This window comes from Nicotiana attenuata, chromosome 8 (genome assembly GCF_001879085.1).
Source record: "Nicotiana attenuata strain UT chromosome 8, NIATTr2, whole genome shotgun sequence".
Taxonomy (NCBI): domain Eukaryota; kingdom Viridiplantae; phylum Streptophyta; class Magnoliopsida; order Solanales; family Solanaceae; genus Nicotiana; species Nicotiana attenuata.
Window position 1 is genome coordinate 6982662 of NC_031996.1, and position 19570 is coordinate 7002231.

At 39.2% G+C, this 19570-nt stretch overlaps 2 protein-coding genes across 3 annotated transcripts in view; one reads left to right on the forward strand and one right to left on the reverse strand.

The window, feature by feature from the left end:
* The window catches only part of LOC109230820 (protein ENHANCED DOWNY MILDEW 2), a 31117-nt gene extending 17673 nt beyond the window's left edge, over positions 1-13444 (forward strand). The window contains exons 14-19 of the mRNA XM_019396263.1: positions 8600-8641; positions 10917-11027; positions 11195-11266; positions 11381-11499; positions 11585-11651; positions 11760-13444. Coding sequence (XP_019251808.1) covers positions 8600-8641; positions 10917-11027; positions 11195-11266; positions 11381-11499; positions 11585-11651; positions 11760-13148 — 1800 coding nt within the window. The 3' untranslated portion in view covers positions 13149-13444. The remainder of the gene's footprint in view (positions 1-8599; positions 8642-10916; positions 11028-11194; positions 11267-11380; positions 11500-11584; positions 11652-11759) is intronic.
* LOC109230821 (transcription initiation factor TFIID subunit 6-like) lies at positions 14370-19193 on the reverse strand. Of its 2 annotated transcripts, XM_019396265.1 has the most exons (12): positions 18833-19192; positions 18437-18523; positions 18010-18111; positions 17803-17911; positions 17445-17548; positions 17225-17362; positions 17047-17142; positions 16505-16629; positions 16009-16141; positions 15799-15924; positions 15535-15646; positions 14370-14981 (listed from the first exon to the last, which is right to left on the reverse strand). In XM_019396265.1, the coding sequence occupies exons 1-12, from the start codon at positions 18956-18958 to the stop codon at positions 14602-14604; spliced, it is 1638 nt and encodes a 545-aa protein (XP_019251810.1). In that variant the 5' UTR covers positions 18959-19192; the 3' UTR covers positions 14370-14601. The 2 variants fall into 2 exon arrangements, with proteins under 2 accessions (XP_019251810.1, XP_019251811.1); XM_019396266.1 differs by lacking the exon at positions 18437-18523 and having other exon boundaries at positions 18833-19193.

Genomic DNA, 19570 nt, shown 5'->3' on the forward strand with positions numbered 1-19570 from the left:
TTTGATTTTTTTTTTCCGGGGGGGGGGGGGGGGGGAATGTTCCCCATCTAATACCCTTGTTAAGGTAGTTTAAAATAATCTGATTATGTGCTAGCTTATCTCCATTTAATATTGCTCGGTGGCTCCATTTCCGATTTCTTATTTATTGTTTTAAAATATTCATGCCTTAAGGTAGAGAAGCAGTGGTTGTTCCTTGGAGTAATTGTACTTGATTGACATACGTGCTTGTTAGGGCATTATCAGTTGATGATTATTCAGTGAGAGTTTTGTACCATATCGATATTGCTGCTCATTGATAAGCATTAGGTGCTTAAAAACACTTTTAAGTGCTGAAACTGATTTAATAAACAAGCAGTTACGTGTTTGGGTACAAGTGCTGAAATTGATAATAAGTTGATGCAGTATTTGATAAAAAAGTAGTGATAAGCTCTTTTTTTTGTTAAAATGACTTAAAGAATCTTAGAACTGTTTACACTTGTAAGGGCGTAATTTCTTCAAAATTTTAGATTCCAGATCGATTCAAATACAAAATATTCTATTTGTTATTTTATTTTTAACTGTGTGCTTAGATAAGATAATTTTTATGATAAATATAATTTATTTTATGATAAGCGTATAATCATAAGTTATAATAATTAATAAATTGACAAAAGTTTCTCTCAGTAACTACCAAATCTGCTCTCAGGCACACTCCCCGAGGAGCCTGAGAGCCTGAATTCTGAGTTACCCCTGCAAGCACCTCCGACATCGGACCACCCACGCGCGGCCAAGCGCCGGCGAGCATCAACCACGCGCCGGCGCGTGAGCCTTCACCGGCGACCTTTTCAATTTTTTTCTTCAGGACAGCCTACTCTACACCCGATTCCGACCCATCCCACCTTTTCAGTTCTACATTCCGACCACTGTAACTTTTCTCCGGCGACGGGAAGCTTTTTTCCGGTCATTTTTCAACCATTTTCATTCAGCTTCAAAACAAAATTCTCATACCAAACTTTCTCTTCTTTCTTCTAATCCAGTAATCTTCCACTGGATTTAATTCCAAACTTCCCTCAAAACCCTTCTCTCCTTCCCATATCTTCAGGCTTTAATCCTTATTCCTTCCCATATTCTCAGATTTTAATCCATGGAGTATGACAGGATATACTACAATGCGGGTTTCAAATCATTCGATATCACTAAGAAAATAACTAGCTCAGAGGTCTGGTTCGAATGGGTTGAACGCAGTAGGAAATTAATGAGGTCAGTTACAGTCAGTGTCAAAGTTATGAAATGGGTAATTGAGGTGTTTAATGTGGCATCAAAGGAACATAAAAAGGCAATAGGGAGATGGTCATTGAAAGACCATTATACAGAGTATTATTACAATCTTAAATACAACGAATATGGAAGATACATCAGCTTCATTGCGGTACAAGGGGATAATAGGTCTGTTATTATTACACCAGAAATAGCATTAAATGCTGGGTGGGGAGATATAGCTCAGAAAATCATTCAACTCATCACTGACTCTGACAAAGGGAAGAAGTTGCAGATGGTAGTCAACCCTCCTATGGAGTCGTTGTTTAAGGAAGCAATCAGTTCCAACAGATGGCAATTAGAAGGAACGAAATCATCTCCAATCAAAGTCATTAAGTCCAAGATCTCAATCCCAGGTGGAACAGAGTTAACGGAAAAAGATGTGTTGAACAAATGTATTGTAGGCAAATTTATGATTCCCACACAGGAAGCACCAACACTGAACGACATTAGAAGGGGTGGGCATGCAACAACTGGAAGTCAGCTATCAATATCGGTGTCTATGAGATGAACGATTCGCAGTTTCTGTTTGAATTCCCTTCGAGAAAGGAAGCAGAGCATGTGCTTAATGGAGAATGGCACTGGAAGAAATCAAAAGTTAGCCTAGCCTGGTGGAGTCCTACCTGTGGATGCTGGCCGGAGGAGGTTAAGAGGGATTGGGTGTGGATTAGACTTCTGGGGCTTCCGGCAAACTTATGGTCGGAAAAAGTATTTAAAGCTTTAGGAGAGCAGTGTGGGGGTTGGATTGAAACAGAGGAAGAGACTGTGCTTAAAAACCATCTTCGTTGGGCAAGGATCAAAGTAAGGGGGGATGGAAGTGAGGTTCCTAGAGAGTTAGCATTGGAAAGTGACGGGTTCTTGTATAAAATCCCAATCTGGTGCGAACTTCCAGCGACGGTGACGGCAGTACAATCGAGGGAGGAAGAAGAGAGAGGCGGAAAACTGGTGGGTAATGGTAAAGGTCATTACCTGTTGGTTTTTAAGGAGATACACTTTGAGAAGAGTCAAAAGTCGGCGGCTGATGTGGGCAGGCATGTGGGTTCTATGATGGGAAGGGAGATTTTAAAAAGTAGGGCACATGTGCCAGCCTCACGTGTCTACTGGGATAAGTCACAGAAGTCCCAAAGCTCAAACTGTGCCCAAAGCTCAAAATGGGCCCAACCCAGATTGATCAATCCATTAGCTTATGTTGTAATGACCCAATCCAAGCAGCCCAAGAGTTATTATGCGACCCTTTTCAAGAAGAGATCCTAGCCATCATAACAAAAGAAAACACAGAAGCCATTGAGTCAGTCGAAGACAGAAACAAAATACATAGTGAATCTTCAGAATCCCACGAAGACTCTGAAGACACAATTCCTTCGACAATGTCAATCACCACATCGGCCATGGAGATTATTAGGGTAATGGAGCAACAAGAAGCAGACCCACAAGGAAATATGTGCATGCAAATGGGAGAATGGTCCATAGAAGAAGTTCTACCTTTAAATTCTGTAACAAATGAAGAAGAGGATGATTCTGAATTTGATGCACCAATCTGGGTTCATCAAAATATCATCAAATTAAGCAAGGATTTCAGGGTGGAGTTCAAAGGGTGTGAGAAGGAAGCATTCCAATTATTTATGAAGATTGACGGCAAAAGGAGACATGCAATGGACTCCAACAGTTCAGTTGTAGAGGCAGTCACTCCCAGGAAGAACAAAAGCAAAGAAGTTAGGAATTTAGACATAGGGAGCAACTTCAAAAGTAATGGCACAAGAAGCAGGGGGGGATATATAGCTCTAGATAATAAATGATGATCAAAGTTATTTCTTGGAATGTTAGGGGACTTAATAGACATAGAAAGAGGGAGTTGATTAAAAATATGATTGACAGTTGGAAGGCAGATATTTACTGTTTTCCAGAATCCAAAATAGAAGGGGAGATACGAGAGATTGTTAGAGACCTATGGGCTAATATATGGGTAAAGTTTGCTCAATTAGAAGCTAGTGGCTCAAGAGGTGGCATTCTCATTATGTGGGCCAGCGGGGTATGGGAAGGGGAGGTCAGTAGTGTTGGGGTTTTTTCCATAACAATCAAGTTCAGTGGAAAATTACAAGAGTACAATTGGCATCTATCTAGCATTTATGCTCCTAATGACAGAAGGGAAAGAGAAGAAGTTTGGTGGGAGGTGGGTGCTGCTAGAGGTCTGTTCAATGGGCCTTGGGTGGTATGTGGGGATTTCAACACAGTAAGATATCCATCAGAGAAGAAGAACTGCAACAGATTCACCAGGTCAATGCTGGAATTTTCTGAATTCATCAATGATATGGAATTAGTCGACCTACAGCTGCTGGGTGGTAGGTTCACATGGAAGAAAGGGGTCGACCACAATATTGCAGCTAGACTGGATAGATTCCTAGTATCAGAAGAATGGGACGTAGGGTTCAGCAGAATTAACCAGTCAATCCTCCACAGAGTTACATCAGACCACTCTCTCCTGTTAATCCAAAGCGGGAATTGGGAACCAGTCAAGTCCTATTTCAAGTTTAAAAACTGGTGGTTGTTGACAGAAGGATTTAATGAAAAAATTAAGAGCTGGTGGGAGTCCTTCTCCTGTGAAGGTCGACCCGACTTTATCCTAGCCTTCAAGTTGAATGCTTTGAAGGGGAAACTCAAAGGGTGGAGCAAACTGACTCAAGGCAATTTGAAGATGCAGAGACTGGAATTGCTGGGCCAACTAGCTGAACTGGAAGAGACACAAGAATTGAGGTCTCTGAATGAAGAAGAAAAACTGAAAAAAGCCACCTTATTGATAGAATTTGAGGAAAATGCAAGGAAGGAAGAGATAGCATGGAGACAAAGATCTAGAGCACTTTGGTTGAAGGAAGGGGATAGAAACACCAAGTTCTTTCACAGAACTGCTAATTCACACAAGAGATACAACAACATTGACGAGTTACTAGTGAATGGAGAAACAATGGAGAATCCAGCAGATATTAAAAGAGAGATACTAGCCTATTACCAACACCTATACTCAGAGACCGAGGAGTGGAGACCACGGTGCAATCTAAGGGACTGTCATACCATCAACACAGAAGAGAACCAGATGCTACTAAGCCCAATTGAACCTTAAGAAGTATGGGAGAGTGTTAAAGCATGTGCAGTGGACAAAGCCCCAGGTCCAGATGGCTATACCATGGCATTCTACATCCAGTGTTGGGATGTGATAGGCCTAGATGTGATTGCAACAGTCCTAACACTTTTATGAAAATGGGACTTTTGAAAAGAGCTTTAATGCAACTTTGGTGGCTCTGATTCCAAAGAAAGTTGGAGCCAAAGAATTGAAAGACTTCAGACCTATTAGCTTGATAGGGAGCTTCTACAAAATCATGTCAAAGATACTGGCAGAAAGACTTAAAAAAGTCATTGGAAAATTGGTGGACACTCAACAGATGGCCTTTATAAAGGAAGGCAAATCATGGATGCAGTGTTGATTGCATATGAGTGTGTTGATGTCAGAATGAAGAGCAAAGAACCAGGTATATTGTGCAAGCTGGATATAGAAAAGGCTTATGACCATTTGAATTGGGAGTTTCTGCTGGGAGTCATGCTGAAGATGGGCTTTGATGAGAGATGGGTCAGATGGATCAAGGCTTGCATAAGCTCTGTCAAATTCTCAATTTTGATAAATGGATCACCTGTTGGATTCTTTTCTTCTCAGAGAGGTTTGAGGCAGGGGGACCCTATGTCCCCCTTCTTATTCATTTTGGCTATGGAAGGTTTAAGCAGTATGTTTAAATACGCCAAAGCCAACAGTTGGATTAAGGGCTTCAGGGTGAACCCAAGAATTCCAGATTATATCCCCCTTCTTATTCATTTTGGCTATGGAAGGTTTAAACAGTATGTTTAAATACGCCAAAGCCAACAGTTGGATTAAGGGCTTCAGGATGAACCCAAGAATTCCAGATTCTATGGAAGTGTCCCATTTGCAATACGCAGATGACACTCTAGCGTTCTGTGATGCTGATAGAGACCAGGTGCTATTTTTGAGAGTGATATTCATTCTTTTTGAAGCTGTTTCTGGATTACATATTAACTGTAACAAGAGCTTTATATATCCAGTTAATGTAGTAATGGAGATTCATAGCTTGGTGGATATTTTAGGAGAGAAAGTAGGAGCTCTTCCAACTGTTTACTTGGGAATGCCACTCGGGGCAAAAAGCGAGTCTAAAGGAATTTGGAATGAGGTAATTGAGAAGTGTGAAAAGAAGTTAGTCAACTGGAAAAGCCAGTATTTATCATTGGGAGGGAGACTTACACTAGTCAATAGTGTTCTGGATGCTATGCCAACTTATATGATGTCCCTTTTCCCTATGCCTGTAAGTGTAGCAAAAAGACTTGATACATTGAGAAGAAACTTCCTATGGCAAGGAGCCAGTGAAAAGAGCAAGATTCACCTAGTCAGATGGGACACTCTCACAACAAGTAAAAAAGAAGGGGGTATGGGGATTAGGAATCTGAAGATCCAAAACCAGAGCCTGATGATGAAGTGGCTATGGAGGTTTGCCACAACAGAGCAATCCTTGTGGAAAAATGTGATAGAAGTAAGATATGGGAAGGAAGGTAGCTGGTCAACCAAAACTGTGAACAATCCCTATGGGGTTAGCCTGTGGAGATCTATCAGAAATCAATGGCCAAAATTTTGCAATAAGTCTAGGCTCAAAGTAGGCAATGGAATGAAGATTTCTTTCTGGGAAGATAAATGGTTAGGACAAAGAACCCTGAAGCAGCTATTCCCAGACATCTACAACCTCAATCAACAGCAAGCTGCACATGTGGGAGAGTTATGGACAGGCCAAGGGTGGAACCTTACCTTCAGAAGGCCCGTGAATGATTGGGAAATTCAAAGGATGACAGAATTTTATAACACTTTAGAACATTTCAAAGGGACAACTAATTCTGAGGATAGGGTGATCTGGCAAGAAGGAAAAGAGGGCAATTACTCTGTAAAATCTGCCTATAAGATATTTAACCAATCTAACAACCAAAATGACTGGTGGCCATGGAAGATGATATGGAAAGTAAGAATTCCCTACAAAGTTGCATGTTTTACTTGGTTATTAGCAAGAGAAGCTGTACTGACTCAAGATAATCTCACTAAGAGAGGTTATCAGCTGGGGTCCAGATGCCACCTTTGTGAAGCTCAGGAGGAGACACTCAACCATCTTTTTTTGCACTGTAGTGTCACTGACCAACTGTGGAAGATTTTCATCAACCTGAGGAGGATCCGATGGGCAAGGAGAATCAAGGATGCCCTAACCAGTTGGAAAAGAGATGGGGAACAGTCCAGTCAGAAGGAGAGATGGAATATTGTCCCGGCTTGCATATGGTGGACAGTATGGAAAGAAAGGAATGAGAGATGCTTCGAGGACAATCATAGCTCAATTCAAAAACTAAAGATGAGCTGTCTAATGCTCTTTTATTTTTGGTGTAAACAGGAATGTCTAGAAGAGAATGAGTTAATTTTTGATGTTTTAGACCAACTGTGAGTCTAATAGAAGTTTAGGTCTCTCTTCTGGCTACCCCATTGTAACTATCAGAAGGTTACACTTTTAGTGTAACCATTTACTTATTTAATACAAATATATTACCATTTCAAAAAAAAAAAAAACCTAAATAGGACAAAATATTGGAAGAGAAACAAACATTGTCTTCATTACCACAACACTTAGAAAGCAATACGCCAAAAATTTGGTATGTCCTCATTTATTACATACAGTTCAAAGATTAATACACAATCATATAGATATAAATATGTAAAGGAATAAAGAATTTGCTTATCTTAAATAGTCAATGAGAATTGCAGACTTGAAGGGGGGGGGGGGGGGCGTAGGTTGAATACTTGAGGCCGTGAGTATCGATGTAGGAGTTTCGTTCTAAAAAGGAATATTTTAAGGATAAAATAGTAAAAATCTTGGTCAAACTTAAAGTGCTTATAAGCTAAAAATTCATAAGTTGGGGGTGGCTAGCTTATGGCTTATTTTTGGCTTATAAGCACTTGGCTTATAAGTACTTTTAACTTTACCAAATGCGTAGATAAGCCGAAAAGTGCTTATAAGCTAGTTTGACCAGCTTATAAGCTTAGCCAAACACCTTCTTAGAGCCTGTTTGACTTAGCTGATTTAGAGTAGCTGATAAGCATTAGGTGCTGAAGCTGATTTAAAAAATAAGCAGTTACGTGTTTGGATAAAAATGCTGAAATTAATAATAAGCAGCGGAAGAACTGGGTGTACGAAGAGTTTTGTTTTAAAAAGAAGTATTTTAGGGATAGAATTGACCAAAAGTGCTTATAAGCTGAAATTTAATAAGTTGGGGGAGACCAACTTATGACTTTTGGCTTATTTTTGGCTTATAAGCGCTTAACTTATAAGCACTTTTAATTATACCAAATGCGTAGACAAGCCAAAAAATGCTTATAAGCTAGTTTGACCAGCTTATAAGCTTAGCCAAACACCCTCTTAGTCATTGGTGTTCTCACTTTTATCTTTCTGCTTTGTGGAAAGAGGAACTGTTTGTTCTTGTCACTTGAAATCTTTTTAAATTTTAGGATCTCTTGTTGGATACTGGAGACTGAGATACAATCAATCTCAGTGTTCAGAATACCGAAAGTACGCATGCCTAGATACGGCAGATTTGTGTGTCTTTTATCTCTGGAAGAATCATTGCAAGTGCTGTCTGTTTGTCTTTGGGGGAGCTTAAGTCATCACCATCCTGGAATATGCAACCAAAGTTTAGGGCATCATTTTTTCCCTTCTACTTTATGTGAACGAGCTGTGGATTATATAAGGAATTTGATATCCTTTCCACCTCTCCCAGTAGTGAAAAAGCATGAATCATTTTGAGCAGTGATCTCTCTGACCATGATCTATGATATTCTTTTAGTGCATTGTATTGCATGTCTAATCATTAGATCGTAGAATGTCATCACTGCTTTGGTATTTGCAGCCACTTTTGAATGCGTCTTCCGTCTATTTTATTTGGAATAGCAGTGGATTATATAATGGATGTTATCTACTTCTCACCTCTCGCAAAAGCTGACGAAGAAAAAAGGCAAAAAAAAAAAAAAAGAGAGGATAAAGTAAAAATTACCCTTTCTAGGTTTGTACCACTTCTGCACCTTCTGGCTGGATCATTTGAGCAGTGATTTTCCCTTGACCGCACTCTATGATAATTTTTCACTGAATCTTATTTCATGTCTAATCCGCACAGTGTCTGTACATTCCATATTTTACTCAACTAATAGTATGCTTCTATTGTGCAGATTGTTGATATGCTTCATTGGTATGTTCGAGAAGGTGATATGGTAGGAGTCTGTACTGGCCTTACGCTTTATGAGTGGAAATCTAGTTACCAACTTGAGTACACCAATTATATATATATTTCTCACAAAAAAATTGTGAGATAAAAGAGCAGATGGATCCTATTTTTTTCTGTCATGTAGATTGGTTATAATCCTCCAACTTTATTCATTGGTATTCTGCTATAATAACATTTTTATAGGGGAATATTTAATTTGGAATGATGATGATATAAATTAAGCTTAAAGAAAGAAGTGAGGATTCATATAGCCGACCCCAACTTGTTTGGGATTGAGGGCGTAGTTTTTTTTTTTTTTTTTTTTTGTTTGTATAGAATGACATCACACATGGTTAGAAGTGTCTCTAGTTCCTGTAATATATTATCTGCGTTCAATTCATCTGTTAGATAGGTGTTACTATTATGATCTCTTGGGGGCAATTTTTAGTGCGGTGAAGTGGCTTTCTCCACTTGGCTGGGGTCAAAAGACGAGAGAAAAAGATTATCTTTCTTATGCTTGTTTGGGGCTCCTGTTGCCCTTTATTGGCTTATGTCATTCTTTTCTTATGGTTTCGCCCGCCTTTAGCGTGGATTAGTTAAAAAATTCCTTTGAAGTCCGTCCAAAGTATATTATAGGCAAGTGACAGGAAAGTGAGGTACATGGACCAATTAGTCAACTGTTTTTTACATATCTTTCTTCTATTTTCTTAGATGTAAGGAATAGCCTGCAGTTCAGTCACCCGCGGCTAATTCAATTCACTCTTCTTGAAGCTCTTGTGAAATAGTCTCTGTGGATCCTTTTATTTTTGGGGGGCAAAGACACAAGGTCATCCCAAAATCTGAAATGGATATTGGCGTTGATGGTGGCAGTATGGAGATTATACAACGCAAAGCTATTGACATGATGTATTTGATCAAGTTAGAGCGAATCTTGTTTTCAATTGCTTGTAACTTAGTGTTTAAATGCACTACAGCACTACGGTCAAATTTAAAGACCTCCCTGGGGATTAGAAGTTTGTTGAACCTGTTCTTCTATTTGAGTGACAAAAAGTGCAGTTCGAGTTAACCATTATGTTTGGGAAATTTGATGTAACTGAAAGTAGGACTTCTCAGTGTACTTCGGAATGTGTGCAAGAGGAGATCTTTTATTTTGGCATGAACATAATATGGCTAGAGTTAGGCTTGCTCAGTAATGGTGGAAATGACATGATTGAATTTTTGCTATTATGTTTGATTTTATGTATGGCGTGGAAGTAGCGGAAATGATGATGCTCAGATGGATGTGCGAGCATACTAGGAGAGATAAGATTAATAATGAAGTAGTGGACAAGATGCAGGAAGCAAGGCTGATATGATTCGAGAATGTGAAAAGGAGGAGCACTGATGCCCAGTAAGGAGGTGCGAGAAGTTGGCAGTGACTAGTCTAAGGAGAGGTAGAGGTAGGCCAAGAAAGAATTGGGGAAATGTGATTAGACAGGACATGACACATCTTCAGCTCACCGAGAACATGACTCTAGATAGGAGAGCATGGAGGTCGAGGATTAGGGTAGAAGATTAGTAGGTAATCGAGCGATTTCTCTTTTTTTTTTTTGTGGGAGAGTATGGTTCTAGTTTAGAGCACTTTATCTACTCCCTCTTCTCTGTATCATCATCATTATTATTGTTGTTGTTATTATTATTCTATCATTATCTTATTATTATTCTACTTTTGTTTCTTCTACTTTGGGTATCATTACCATTTTAATGTCATTATTTTTTTCCTTTAGTATTTTCATCTTAGCCTTTCTTTTTTACTCTTGTATTTTTCACCTGTTTTGAAAATGCTTTTCTTGAGCCAAGGGTCTATTGGAAACAACCTTTCCACCTCACACAAGGTAGGGGTAAGGTTATGTTGTTGTTGTCGTCGTTTGATTTTATGTGTGGGTTCCTCCTTTATCCAGAAGTTATGGCAACATCCATGCACAATTTGGATAACATGTAACATAGTGTGAAATCTGGATTGGATTTATGTAGACCCTTATTCATGCATTTAATGTGATCCATGAGAAACCTTTTTTTTCCCCATCATCCATGAGAAACCTCACTTGTTTAGAAACACAATCGTCTGTGTCTGCCTCTGTTATACTTCGGAAAATGATTCGTTGAACTCTAATTACATTTGACTTATATATCTGCCAGGAATCAGGATAATGTTATTATGATATTTCTAAAGCCTCTAAGCTCGGGAACCTTCTTTGTTTTAGCAGGCAATGGATTTAAAGTTTTTGTTGTTTGTTGAGCAGATTGTGGATTTCTGTTGCGGTTCCAATGATTTCAGCTGCCTCATGAAAAACAAGCTGGATGAGATGGGGAAGGATTGCTCATATAAGAATTATGATTTATTCAAGCCAAAGGTGAATGCTTTTCCTTGTTTAGTATGTGCAAATTTCTGGTGGAAGTTATACAAACACGTAGAATGCTTTAAGAAATGATGATAGACGTTGATGCTTTGACAAGTGACTGTCTATATGCTTTGGTTGTTTGGAACATTACTTATTGCCGTTCTTTGTCCTTCCTGCAGAATGATTTTAATTTTGAAAAGAGGGATTGGATGAAAGTAGGGCCTGATGAATTGCCAGCAGGATCGAAGTTGGTAGGAAATAATTCTTTTTAGAGCACAACATTCACAGATGTATGCCAGGCACCAAAATTCGTTTGTTTTCACCATATATTGCGTGGACTTACATTTTTTTATCCCTTGGTGTAGATCATGGGGCTGAACCCTCCTTTTGGGGTCAATGCTGCTCTTGCTAACAAATTTATTGATAAAGCACTTCGGTTTAAGCCCAAGCTTCTTATCCTTATTGTACCAAAAGAGACAGAACGGTATTTTGCATCTCTGTTATTTGTGTGAACTTCTTTTCTTGCCTTTCTCTTTCTGATTTTGATTAATTTTTTGTATTGGAACCAGGTTAGATGTAAAAAAAGGGTATCCATATGATCTAATTTGGGAGGATGATGTGTTGCTTAGTGGGAAGGTAAACTGTTTCTCACCGTTCTTGTGATTGGTATTAAGAATGAGTATGTATTGGTATTGTGAATATAAACAAGTAACTGTCTGATGGCTCATCCTTATTCTTTTCCAGTCATTCTATTTGCCTGGATCTGTTGATGCAAATAACAAACAAATGGAGGACTGGAATGTGAGTGCTCCACCACTTTATCTTTGGAGTCGCCCTGATTGGACAGCCGAACATAAAGCAATTGCCCAACAGTATGGCCACCCGTCCAAGATGCAAGATAAATTAAAAGAAAGTTGCTGCCACACACCTGTACCTCGTTCAGTGGAACATGGTGATGATGTTGAGTCGACGAGGATCGGTGATGATATTGATTTCGAGGATAAGAAGCGACATCAGCCCCAAGAATACAGGGAGAGATCGCAGAATAACATTGGCAAAGAAGGTGGTGATAACCTGGGCCATGCGAAGAACAGATCTGTTGAGAAGTCGATGAAAGGGAATCAGGATAAAAGCAAGAACAAATTTGATGAGAAGTCGATGAAAGAGAGTCAGGATAAAAGCAAATATCAAAAAGATTTGGATGAGAAGTCAAGACAGGACAAGTCCAAAGCGAAACGTCCAAGAGATTTGGTGGAAAAATCAACAGAGGAGATATATATTGGGAAAAGATCTCTGTCTAGACATTCCTCCCCCAGCGTGACCAATCATAAGTCAGCTGATCAGCACGCGGTTTCATCTTGTAAGGCAGAAGAGAAGGAACGCTATGAACGATTTGCTGGCCAGAGTGCTTCTGCATTACAGACAGAGCAAGAGACAGGGTATGGGGTGCATCAGGACAGTGATGTGGAAAGAAGGCACAGCTTGCCAAAGGAGGAGCCTTATTCAAGTTTGACTCACCAATATCCTCAGTCTGCTAGTCCTGGTCCCGAGTATGTGGGGCACGGGGCACATCCGGATGGTGACATGGCAAGAAGGAACAGCTTGCCGATGCAGGAGCCTTATTCGACTTTAAATCACCAATATTCTCAGTCTGCTAGTCCTGGTCCTGAGTATGCGTTTAGGGCCTCAGATGAACGGTTTGTGGGTTACCAGAGAGAGCGTGCAGATATGCCTGGTTATAGACCATACCCCAGTCACATGAATGGGGGGGTATATGCAAGGGAGTCAGATGTACGGCCTCAGGGTAACCTTTATGGGCAGCTGGGTAATGAGTTTTCGAGTCCCAGAAGCAACTACACAGCGGGTGCCAGCACTGGTTATCCCCCCTATGGGCGGTTGAGTCCAGCAACTGAACCAACCTATGGGAGGATTAATACTCCTGTGATGCCACAGTATGCTCCACATGATGATTTGTATCCTGGTAGGATGAATAGCATGGGATCTGAAAGCAGAAGTGGCATCTACGGTGGTGGAGTTTTTCGACCTGGGTTTCCAGGTAGCTCATCGGGTTTTGCTCCTAGGCCTTACTACCCCTTTTCACAGCAAAACTCGTCAGGGTGGCTTAATGAGTAGGCATTGGCTGGTTGGAATTATTTTTCAGCAGAATGCCTTTGCGGAGTGTTGAAGATTTTCCTATTTATGTTCGTCATGGTTCTCTTCCTAGTGTCTTCTTGTTCCATCCTATCAAACTTCTTTTTGCTTATTTTGTATAAAGAAAAAGCTAGAAATGCACAGGCAACTATGCTCCTTGAATCTTCTCTAGGGGATTGAAACTTTTGTTGTATATCCTTTTGTTCCTCCACTTCACCATCTCTCTTCTAACTGGTGTTGCCTTGCTCAGTTTATGAAAGTTGGATTTGCGTTGACCACGAGCCTGTGACGTTTTTTTCCACCTGTTTATCATTTATGGTGCAGGTGCCAAGGCTTCGAAGTACTTGAATATTTCGGATTACTGAAAGAGATTGTTTCACAATTCTTGGCATTTGGTTCTCTCATAATAGCATTAGGATGTTGAAGAGCTTTTAAATCTCAAGTAATCGGATTTTAATCGTGAAGTGACAATCTTTTTAATCTCAAGTAATCCGATTTTAATCAGTGAAATGGTGTCATAGTAATTAGTATGCTAGTTTTCTCTTTCAGGGGGGATATTGATTGATGGGAAATTAAAAAAAGGGACGAAGGGTTAGAGGCATCACAAGAAAAGATTTACAGCTAAAAGATTAGAGGAAATGATCACTGTTACAATTTAAATAGAGAAACAGACCATACAAAAATCTTCTGTGTTTTATCAGTGTTATATTTTACGGATCTCAAAACACATTAGATCTATGTTATTTTCTTTTATTGAAGGTGTATTTGGTTCTGGAAACTCAGCTGCACTAAGCACTTATTTGTCGCATCACAATTATCTCAATACCAAAAACTAATGCTTTGACCTATTAACCATTAGGGGTTATTTTTTTGTTAGTACTAGATAATAAATATTCCTGCATATTAATATTTGTCAACCCTGCAATGTGTTAAAAGAGATCGCAAGCAGAGGCGAAGCTACATAAGAGTAGTCAATTGATCACCCTTCGTCGAAAAATTACACTATATATATAGCTAAAATATTATATTTTAGAGGTAAATAACATATATTGAACATCCTTTGCCGGAGAATTATTTTCATTTCTTTTAAATTTAGACACCTTTAAAGAAATTCTCGGCTTCGTCACTGATCGCTAGTAATATTGGACATATTCGACCATTCAGTGTAACAATGGTAACTTCGGCCAACACAAAAGATGAGACTTTACCAGTGTGGAGCGACATTTTGCAAAAAAGGTGGACTAAACTCAATTGAAATATACAAGGCATAAGCGATTTGACCACTCATCTACTGTCTATTATACAAAAAAAAAAATACTTCATAGCAATAAAGTGCATTTGGCACATATTACATCAACGCAAAATGTACTACCCGTAAAAGTGAACAATCGCGGTTGGCGTTCACTCTTGCATGCCACCTTCCCATTCTTATCGATCACAGAAAGAAAGACAACTCCGGTGAAGGGGTAAAGGGAAACATCCTTTCACCAAAACATTCAAACAGAGATGGCAACAAACGCGCGGCATCCAAATCTTCCTTCCAGGCCTGATCAAGCGTAGCCAGCGTTCTTTGACCTTGCAGACCAGTCATCTCCCTTCTGCTGCTGCTTCTCGGCATATTCTCGTTGTGCAAACCTTGTGGTGCTGATGATAGACCAGTTTCCGTGACCCCCATGGCTGCAGCGTATCGACCAGCTGGTCCTTGCGTGCTTACTGGCAAAGAATTTGTTGTCATTGAACCTGTTGAACCATCTGTCATTAATTTCTTGGGTGGAGGCTGCGCCATCATGTTATCCAGGCTTGCTTTGCGTTTGTCTGGACAATTGTTTTTTTTTTTTTTTTTTTGGTTAGTGTTTGCCGAGACAAAATCAAGAAGAGACAATGATAGAAGTGCATTAATATTCAAAGATGAAGAGAGAAAACATTGCAGGAGACATTAAAGTTAAAGCACTTGGACAAAGAAGACATCCACAGAAGAGGATTTCCAACTTTGATTTCAAGTGACCGACCAGACAGAACTAGCAGGCCAGGTCGTAGGGACTTCAGAGATAACGAGTTAAATCACTTCAGGAGTCTTAATTACTTCAACATATACGACGGATTCTTGGATTCCTAATAGATCAGTATCCACATTATTCTGCAAGGAGATGGCTCAGTATATAACCCAGAAAGAAAATGAGAATAATTGAACAAACCTGTCATACTGATAATATCAATCTTGGAAATATTTCAATATTGACACTCCAAGAGGTAGGACATATTTAACAGACACCAGGCAAAAGAACTAAAATTTGTAGTCAATAGATTCGTAGTTATAGATTCCTCTTTGGGAATTAATGGAATAAGTAAAACAAAGAGCTAAACATACTCGACAATGTAGTTGAGACTTTCCATTTACTCTTCAGGAATGTGCGAGTAGATGGAGATACTGAAGCAGGAAGCAACTTGAAGCGCTCATACATGCATAAACCAGCAGCACACTGTGCACATAATTAGAAGAGTTAATTGCAGTAATGCCAAACTATCTAAAAATAAAAGTTAGAAAAGTCATATTTAGCTATGTTCATTTTCACATAGAAATAATTGGAAAAAACAATGAGGTAAGACTCATTAACCATTCAAGACAACTAACCATCAAGGCTCCATATACACGCCAAGCTTCAAGCCTCTTCATTTCATTTTTTTGCTTCTCAAGCTGCATTTCTGGCTCCAGCAATTGTAAATAAGCCTCAAGATTTGGCAACACAAGTAGGCGAACCTACAAAATTAGAATATATTACCAATTGCTTACACGTCAAAAAATTTTAGAAGGAAGGAAAGTACAGAGAGAACAAGGAGATACCACACCAGGTCCAAGAGCTGCTAGCCCTTGAATTGCTCCATAATGTTGAGGCAGCGCCTTAGTTGGATCCAGAAAAGCATGCAGCAAAGTCCTTGTGACACGTGGCTGGAGATTGTGGTACATATGACCATGTCTGCACAGCATTCACTTGTGAACAATACAGCACCAGTTGATAAATATGGAAAGATTACCAATATCACGGAACTGAAAGATTAGCTACTGTCTATAAAGCACGAAACATAAATATAGTGTTGCAATTACCAACAACTATACAGATACATGCACTAGCAGCCATTAACAACCCCCTTCCCATGGGAGCGGCAAAAAGTAAAAGGGAAAACAAAGGCCAAGCCTAACACATAATGGACAAATCCAGTTAGAGATAACAGCTTGATTTTGAAAAGTCAAATGGGAGAATCAACATCGAAGCGAACAGCCAATGACACAGATGTATGCTTTTTGTAGCTTCTAAATGTGAGAACTTAGTGATCCTTACCTCTTACATATTAAAGCAACCAACTTTGCTGAGAAGTCCCTAAGTTCCCAATGATTGTCAGAAATTCTGTTTCCCAACCTTTTTGCAACAAGGCATGTCAATATAGAAGGCATCAACTGGTGCAGCTGGAGATGAATTTGCCAAAATAAAAAATAAAGAATAAAAAGTGACACAAAAGAGAAAATCATCAGATCAATCACGACATAACTAGACACCCAACGAATTAAAGCTGCATGGTTAAGGCCAAAGCCTAGTTTTCCATTATGTATACAACACTACCCTGATGAACAAAGTAAATTAACAAAGCTTATTCAAACTAAAGAAATAATAATGCACTCTTTTTTAGAATGATTAATTAGTGCAAATAAACCCTATCTCTTTCCTCAAACGGCATGTACTTCCCTTTTCCGTTGTCATTTTAAAATCATTTTCATAAACGTTAAAATTTAACGAGTCCAATCATCAACACAAAATTTCAAACATTATCCTAAACCTGCTTTCCAAGTAAGCTGTGGCAACCAAGATATCAACAGTAGACTCACATATGGTTCCATATGTATTTGTGTATTCTGGAGAAGGCTCCAGACTAGCCGCATCAAAGAGAAAAGGAGAGGAAAATTGTTCAATTTCCGAGCAACCTGACATGTAACAAACTATCATTAGATCATTGTCCATTACCCATTAATGTTATGAACTGGGCTTAAATTGGCTAACAATTACCTCATCAGCAACAAAATATGTAAAATAAGGAACTAAAGGATGAATCCCTGAGTCCGTTGCTAAGCTTGCTAGAGCTTCTTTAAAGAGAAGAGGATTCGATCTATTCAAAGTAAGCTCTGTAATTTTGTCATAATAGAGCTGCAAACAAAACCACCAAGGCATAAGGATTGAATCTTTTTGGATGGTCAAAAAGGATACAAACATTTTGGTACAGTTATACCTGGAGCTCACGGGATAGAACATGCTTAACAGGTACTTTAATATCAACAGGAACTCCATCCTCCTTATACTCGGTCTTTCTATTATCAGAGGGCATAGCAAAGGCTGCGACAAATTAACAAGTTAGTCTGGCATATTGAAATATCATTTGATACAAATTTTAACTAGTACTTATACCTCATTTCTTAGAAGTCACGGGAGAAAGAAAAATCTTTCAAACCAGGAGGCAGAATAGACATAAGAATCAGTAGGAAAAGAACAATACGCATGACAAACTTGTTTTCATATGACTAAAGTGAAACAAATGTTAAAACATCCAGACAAACTAACTGCAGCTAAGATTGTTACAAAACCCGAACCTTCAGGCGGAGGGTTTTCAGGAATAGCAGGCTGTACTCCATCTATAGCTAACCAATGGGCAACAACAGCAGTGTCTAACGGTGCTTTAGGCAAAGGAGTTTCAATCACCTAAACCAGAAAACACGTCAACTTATACTATGAGCATCACTTCAATAAATTCACAAACTAAGTTTGGTACTGAAACCTCCAGTATCAAAGTTCTTTACATCTTTGAAATCTACATCCTTCTCTTCAATGTAGAACAAATCCTTGTGTCCAGCCGCTCTTCTAAACCTTAACGGATCTCCTGAAGCTAAACCATATATTGGCTGCTCAAGGCAAAAAATACATAAAAGAACAATCAATTAAACCACAATGTCAAACTAGATCGATCAGCTATAACCTATATATTAAACAGAGCCAAAATTTGATGTTTATGCGTTCACAATCAAATTTTTGTAGATATTTAGTGGATTTCTTAATACATACAGTCTAAGTCAAAGTTTCTGAGTTCCCGTGAACCCATAGGTTAGAGTGTAGATACGCCTCTCTCTCTCTCTCTCTCTCTCTCTATATATATATATATATATATATATATCTATATATATATATATATATTACACAAATTGGCTGGTATACAAACAGAAGAGGTACCTCTACGCCTCTCAAGCTGAGTGCAGCATCCACATCATCAGTAGATAAGGCCGTTCTCCTCGAATGACGCATACATTTAATAGCTTCCTAAATTATCAAACAAAATTTTATGCAAATTACATGCTCCATAACCTCAAACGTGATCTCAAAGAGCTAACTATCCATAATTTAGCTTTTTCCAAGTGTGTGTTATTGTGTGTATATACACAAACTGTGTGCTTGAGTGTGTGGAAACTTTTACATGTGCGATAACCTCAAAAGTCAAAATTGCACCACGCTTATCCTCCAGAAGTAATTTCGAAGAGCAAATTATCCAAATTTTAGCTTTTTCCCAATAGGAGAGTGTGTTTTGTGTGTTTATATACACACTGTGTGTGTGTAAATTGAGGTAAGTACCTGCATAATCTCTCGAATACGGTATTCGACATCGGCGGCGAGAGCAGGCAAGACATCTGGTGATAAATTGCTCACACCTATACTTTGTGCTATCACTTCTATTGTCTCTTTCGGAACTGTGCTCATTTTCTTCTTGCTCCGTTACTGTTAGGTCAAATACAGCTACAAACTCAGATGTTCGCCGATCTCAGTCAATTTTCTGATGCAGCGGAGGACGCCGGAGGACGACGGTGGTTGTTGGAGCGGAGGTGGAAAGGAGAGAGATTAAATCGAAACGGAGGGCAGAGAGAGAAAAATTGTAAAAGAGTAAAAAGTAAAGTGATCACCGGTCAGTCTCTGGGTGACAGTGACCCGACGGGTCGTTTCATAATGATGGGCTGACCTGATTTAGCCGAACCCGCACCAGCCCAAAGAATGCAATGAACTAGAGACTGGCTATCTTTCTTATATTTGTAAAAATAGCACGGTCTAGCCAGAAAAATAGCTATCATTTGCAAAAAATTCGAATTACAGCATATTATGCTGAAATATTTCCATATTTTTAAGAGTGTTTTAGCGTAACGGTAAAGTTGCTGCATCACAGGTTCGAGCTGTGGAAATAGCCTTTTGCAGAAATGCAGTGTAAGGCTGCGTGCGATAGACCCTTGTGGTCCGGCCCTTCCTCGGACCCTGCGCATAGCGGGAGCTTAGTGTATCGGGCTGCCCTAAGAGTGTTTTTGTTCAGATTATATCTGTATA

Bases quoted from the DNA above. Each gene is read 5' to 3' on its own strand.
- LOC109230821 (XM_019396265.1), bottom strand. From the start codon at position 18,958: ATGAGCACAGTTCCGAAAGAGACAATAGAAGTGATAGCACAAAGTATA. The intron at 16,630-17,046 runs GTGAGTCTACTG...ATTCATCTCCAG, and splicing joins AAATACATATGGAACCATAT to CTGCACCAGTTGATGCCTTC. The intron at 16,142-16,504 runs GTAAGGATCACT...AATGCTGTGCAG, and splicing joins GTTGCTTTAATATGTAAGAG to ACATGGTCATATGTACCACA.